General features: G+C 46.2%; 1 protein-coding gene across 1 annotated transcript; it reads right to left on the bottom strand.

Moving 5' to 3' along the window:
* Positions 1-1214: 1214 nt before the first annotated feature.
* LOC134206905 (uncharacterized) lies at positions 1215-1778 on the bottom strand. The gene has a single exon (XM_062682652.1). It carries the CDS (start codon positions 1776-1778, stop codon positions 1215-1217), a length of 564 nt encoding a protein of 187 aa, XP_062538636.1.
* Positions 1779-6621: the final 4843 nt, after the last annotated feature.

The following is a 6621-nucleotide window of genomic DNA, read 5'->3' as shown; positions in this document are numbered from 1 at the left end:
CAGAAGAAACTGCGGTCGAAAAAGATTCGCCACCGCACCAAATGTGTCATGTACAAGACGTTAATAAGACCGGTAGTCCTCTACGGACATGAAACATGGACTACGGACATGAAACATGGAGGACTTGCAAGCACTCGGAGTATTCGAGAGACGGGTGCTTAGGAACATCTTTGGCGGTGTACAAGAAGACGGTGTGTGGCGGCGAAGAATGAACCATGAGCTCGCCCAGCTCTACGGCGAACCCAGTATCCAGAAGGTAGCTAAAGCCGGAAGGGTACGATGGGCAGGGCATGTTGCAAGAATGCCGGACAGCAACCCTGCAAAGATGGTGTTCGCTTCCGATCCGGCAGGTACGAGACGACGTGGAGCGCAGCGAGCGAGATGGGCAGACCAGGTGCAGAACGACTTGGCGAGCGTGGGGCGTATTCGAGGATGGAGAGATGCGGCCTCGAACCGTGTATTGTGGCGTCAAATTGTTGATTCAGTGTTATCTGTATAGATGTAGACTAAATAAATGAATGAATGAAAAATGAATGAATGAATGGATCAATGCAAATGCAGTCACCGTTCGTTTTTTTTACACCAGTTGCATGTTACTAATCAAATCCGTTGGATAGTCCACAGGAGAGATTATATCTTCTTTCACCAGTCGTGCCAGTTCCGATTTCAAACGGTCATGGAGAGCTAATGGAACTCGCTTCCGGTAATGCAATGACGGAACATAGTTTTCTTTCAAGATAATCACACACTGTCCTGGAAATTTTTCTAGTCCTTCAAAAATGTCCCGAAAACATGTAATGAAATGTCAACTATCTTTGAAAAACTCGAAACAACCTTCCACCACACTGAGACGTTTTATTAAACCGAACTCAATACACGACTGTAATCCAAGTAGCGGTTCGAAGGAATTATCAACAACCAAAAAGGAGGCACTATATGAGCGATCACTGACCGTATCAAAACATGTTAACATCACTTTCCCATGTACTTTTATTCTGTTAGAGCTATAGTCCAAAATTAAACCATCATTGTACTCGTCCATTGAAAGGTGGAGTTTGCGAACAGTGCGTATTGGTACGCAGTTGACATCGGATCCAGTATCCAATTTGAACCAAACCTCTTGATCTGCTATGCGGAGAAGTTTTCGCCATGGCTGGGGACCATTAGATTTCCCACTCACAGAATTTGTGCTCCAGTTAACAGACTGTACTATTTTACCGGAGCCTTCGTTTCGCTTCGATGATTGCTGGCTGCTTCTCGTTGGCTTTATTTTCAGCATTTTGCTCGTTGGCTTTGCGGCAGCACTTGCTGTAGTGACCAACCTCACCGCAAGAGTAACACTCGGCGTTCAGGGCCGGAGAGACCCTCCGATGGTTCTGGTTGAACTGCCTTCCACAGCTGTAGCAACGATTGCGTGTGATTGTATCAACAGTTTTCACTTCCGGAACGACGTCTTCCTTCTTTGGAACCAGCTTCACTTCCAGAAGATTGCTTCTTCGATCCAGCAGTAGTTTGTTTTCTGATGCAGCTTCAAATACTTTACATGTTTCGACAATTTTGGTAAGGGGATCATCTCGGCCGTCCAATAGTTTCAATTGCGGCTTTTTATCCTGGATTCCGATTATAATCCTATCACGCAGCATACGGTCACTATACGGCGTTTGACATGTACCACAACTAAACTCGCAGTACTGAACTCGCGTTCGCAGCTCAGTCTCGAATTCAGCAAACGTCTGCTTCTCCTTCTGCGAAATGGAATTAAATTTGAAAGCCTCCATTGCGACATTTTTGCGATGAACACAATAGTCATCGAAGACCGCGACGACCTGTGCTAGCGTTTGTGCAGCTGTTCCATCTTGGGCGTCTTCAAATCTATCACTTTCTTCAATTACTTCTTCTTGCTATCTCGGATCACCGAACTAAACCTCCGTGGTACTGTTGCTCGGGAATAAAGAGTTGAAAATTTCCACTCCACGCGGCCCAATCAACCACAAGAAAGTGGCCATATTGTTGGTTTCTGACTTTTGTTATTGGCTCGAAGGTAAATGCCGAATAATTGCTTCCAACGTGGCCATTCTTTGGCCAGGTTGGCACAGTCAAGCGGTTGTGGCAGACGATTATCAAAGCTTGACGCCATCTTATTTTCAACCGTACTGATTCACTTTTCCCCTCGCTCCGGAAATTTACGTTGGAAAAGAATTGACCGGACTAATGACGCGAAGGCTTTCACGCACTAGGGACACGGCAGGTATTTCCGTCCATCGTCATAGGGGCCAGGGTTAGAACTCCACTGTAGCAGAACGTATCTTCTGAGCTTACGTTTTGACACGGATGAGTTTGTCAAAAAAGTTTCTCTTTTAGTGGTTTTCGAAACTATGACGAAAAGACGAAAATACCTGCTTTAACCCTACTACAATCCGGAAAGTGGTTCTGTGGCTCAGAACGCCACTTCTGACACCATGTAACAAGCGTAGCTTTTATTAGATTTCGAATAAAACTCTTATAAATTTATAAGACACACGAGCACTGCGACGCTGCTTCTATCTAGCTAGCTGACTAAGTGACATATGGCCCGTTTATGGCTCGTTTACATATGAGCTAGTTCTAGCGGACAATGCACTGTCCGACAATACTAGCGCGAAATTAGCATAATGTAAACATGAATTGTCCTCGCTAATAAGCGTTTACATTATGCTGATTTCTCGCTAGTATTGTCGGATAGCGCATTATCCACTAGAACTAGCGTATATGTAAACGGGCCATTACATATGAGCATGATCTAGCGGACAATGCACTGTCCGACAATACTAGCGCGAAATTAGCATAATGTAAACAGGAATTGTCATGTGCTAATAGTGTTTACGTTATGCTAATATCGAGCTAGTATTGTCGGACAGTGCATTGTCCGCTAGAACTAGCTCATATGTAAACGGGCCAATACCGTTTTATTGTTGGTCCCTAAGACAAATGCATGGAGGTGTGAGTAAGCGTTATATAATAGGGTTATCCTCCTCCTCCTCCTCTTATTGGCATTACATCCCCACACTGGGACAGAGCCGCCTCGCAGCTTAGTGTTCATTAAGCACTTCCACAGTTATTAACTGCGAGGTTTCTAAGCCAGGTTACCATTTTTGCATTCGTATATCATGAGGCTAGCACGATGATACTTTTATGCCCAGGGAAGTCGAGACAATTTCCAATCCGAAAATTGCCTAGACCGGCACCGGGAATCGAACCCAGCCACCCTCAGCATGGTCTTGCTTTGTAGTCGCGCGTCTTACCGCACGGCTAAGGAGGGCCCCAATAATAGGGTTATAATTGATCATATTATTACAGGTTCTTTTCCGATGTCCCCATTCTCAATCAAGAAATCCATACAGCAGCAGGTCGCCGGGAAGATGGATCGTGCGTTCCCTGAACTCCAAGGGACTTCTAACGCCCTTAAGGTCAGAAGTATTCGGCAGTGTAACTCCTTATTGCAAATGAAGAAGCTGATTGGTTGCACGAAAGTTACTGTAATTGAGCATCCGAACCTCAACGTTACGCGATGTGTTGTCAGCTACCGAGACATAGCTAGCATGTCCGAGGCTGAATTATTAGCTGAGCTGAAAGACCAGGAAATAGCAGAGGTGAGATGAATCACACGCAATAATGGCTCAACAAGAGAAAACACCCCATCGTTATTACGGTTCGTGGAACCGTCATGCCCTCATACATCGATTTTGGATACATTCTTTGCTGTACCTTACCTTACTACCCGTTCTCCATGCAATGCATTGCAATGCTTTATTTGCTGGGGATTTGGCCATACGAGTACCAGGTGTCAGGCTATACAGCCAATCTGCGGCAAATGTTCTAGGACGCATACCATCACTGAGGACAACAGTTGTCAACAGGAGAAATTCTGCTACAAATGTCAAAGTAGTGAACAAGTACTATCCGAACGATCTTTCCTTTTATACAAGGTGGAATTCGAAATCCAGCACATCAAAATTGATCAAGGATTGTCAAGGCCCTCGGAGGCCCTCGAAGAGCATACGTCAACGTGGCTCAGGCCGAAAATGAGGAGCAATTCAATCAATTGAATAACCGCAATGATCATTTGATAGTCCAACTTGAAGAAAAGGACAGGATTATTGACGAACTGCGTAAGGATCTTTTGAATCAAAACCAATCAGCAGTTGTACCTTCTTTAAAAGAAACCAGTGATACTACATTGTCTAAGGAACTTCGTACATTAGTCGAGACGCAATCCGCCCAAATCGCAGCTTTAACAGATCAAGTCAACAACTTTCTGTCAGCAGTAATGCTGGCCCAATCTGGTCCCGCAGCTAGACATATTGGAAACCAGCATTGACTCTCCCCTCGTCATTCAACGGTTGGTCATCAAGATACGGGTGGTATCTTTAACGCTGGGGCGACTGACGCTTCCTGGCTCTTGGAAGCCGCCAACAGAAAGATAAGTTTTCAGTTCAACTTTGTACCCTTACGATTACAGACGTACAGTAAAAGCTTTTGTACATTTTATTAATTAAACCGTGGTCGATCCCCTTTTTCCGGTTATCCGAAACCTACGCAAATTCCCCTGTGCGGTGAACCGTACTCTCCCACAGGTTATGAGCCCGGATTGCGTTTCGGAAGTGCGAAAGGAAAGTTTTTTCGGGAAGTTTTTCTCCGGTTCGTTTGGCGTTGCGTGTGGCTTAAGTGAGTGAACAAAATGGCGGATGTGAAGGGGCTCGCGTTCGAAAAGTTGAACAATCGGAATTGGAGCACATGGAAATTCCGAATTGAAATGCTGCTCACACGGGAAGAGGTTTGGCACGTTATTGCCGACCCGAAGCCACAGCACCCAAGTGAACAATGGAAAAAGTCTGATCAAAAGGCTAGGGCAACAATTGGGCTTTGTTTGGAAGAAAGCCAATACAGCCTAGTGAAAAGTGAGAATTCAGCAAAAGGGTACTGGGACAAGTTATGTGCATACCATGAAAAATCCACAATCACGACACAAGTGGCGCTATTGAACAAGTTGTGGCGCATGAATGTTCTAGATGGTGGTGACATTGAAGGTCACATTCTGGAGCTGGAAGAAGTTTGCGACCGACTCGCCGCTGCGGGACACGTTTTGACGGAGTCGTTCAAAATCGTGTTGCTTTTCCGAAGTTTGCCTGATTCGTACCAGGGGCTGGCAACTTTGTTGCAGAGCCAGGTGAATGCGGGCACAACAATGGAAGCGGTAAAAGTGAAAGTGCTTGAAGAATACGAACGCAGAAATGAGCGTTCGGGAAGGGCGAGTGGCACGGCAGACAGTGAAGCGACCGCGATGAAAAGTGCGACAAAGAAGAGTCGAGAGAAAAGTAGTGCGGTGAAAACATGCTACCATTGTGGAAAAGCTGGTCATATTCGGCGTGATTGCCGAGCACTGAAGAATGCGAAGCAGGGTGATGCGGGAAAGAAGAGGCCCGAAGTGAAACCGAGCGCGAAGAAAGCCAACGATGACGGTAGTGCCGTGTGTTTTGTTGCATCCGACGAAAAATGTGACTCTTGGTACGTCGACAGTGGTGCTAGTTGTCATATGACAAACAATGAGACATTTTTCACGGAGCTCGCTAAGAAGAACGGTCCGAGTGTTGTTTTGGCGGACGGAAAAGTGTTGAAAACAACGGGTTGTGGTTATGGCACACTTCGCGGAGTGAATGGAAATGGAAACGTCATTGATGTAAAACTTTCGGATGTTTTACTCGTGCCATCGTTGACGAGCGGTTTGGTATCCGTTGATAAGCTAACCTCTAAAGGGTTTACTGTTGAATTCGATGACAGTGGTTGTGATATTCGCGATAAAACCGGTAAGGTTGTTGTTGTCGGTGAACGGGCTGGTAGCCTATATAGATTGCAGCTTGGTGAAGTGTCTCGAAAAGTGGAAGAAAAGGCACACAATCCGCTGTGCCAACATCAGTGGCACCGGCGATTTGGCCACAGGCACCCGGGAGTGATTAGCAGAATCAGTGCGGAGAAGCTCGGTAGGGGAATGAAGGTCGTCGAGTGCGGTATTCGAATTACCTGCGAGCCGTGTATCGAGGGCAAACTAGCTCGGAACCCGATACCGAAGGTTGCAGAACGGAAGTCAACACAGGCGTTAGATTTGGTCCACACAGACCTCTGTGGACCAATGAAGATAACAACGCCGGGTGATTCATCATTTGACGACTTCAGTCGTTACACGGTCGTCTATTTACTCGCCAAGAAGTCGGAAACTCCAGGTAAGTTTAAATAATATGTTCGTTTTGTCCAAAATTTGTTCGGCCGCAAACCGAAGATCATCCGGTCTGATGGCGGCGGGGAATATCGAAACCAAGAACTACGCACATTCTTCGCAGAGAAGGAAATTATAGCTCAATACTCTACAGCATACACCCCGCAGCAAAACGGGGTTGCGGAAAGGAAGAACAGGTCGCTGCAAGAAATGGAGCAAACAATGCTTCTGGATGCCGAACTTCCCAAGCGTTACTGGGGAGAAGCGGTACTGGCAGCGGCGTTCCTGCAGAATAGGCTTCCCTCTCGTTCGGTGGACTCTACTCCCTTCGAAAAATGGTGCGGACGAAAACCCGAGCTGGGATATCTCCG

Source organism: Armigeres subalbatus, chromosome 1 (assembly GCF_024139115.2).
Source record: "Armigeres subalbatus isolate Guangzhou_Male chromosome 1, GZ_Asu_2, whole genome shotgun sequence".
NCBI classification, from domain to species: Eukaryota; Metazoa; Arthropoda; class Insecta; order Diptera; family Culicidae; genus Armigeres; species Armigeres subalbatus.
Note: the sequence above shows the minus strand (reverse complement) of the source record. Positions and strands in the feature narration are given on the sequence as shown.

Coding starts and splice junctions, on each gene's coding strand:
- LOC134206905 (XM_062682652.1), bottom strand. CDS start 1,778: ATGGAGGCTTTCAAATTTAATTCCATTTCGCAGAAGGAGAAGCAGACG.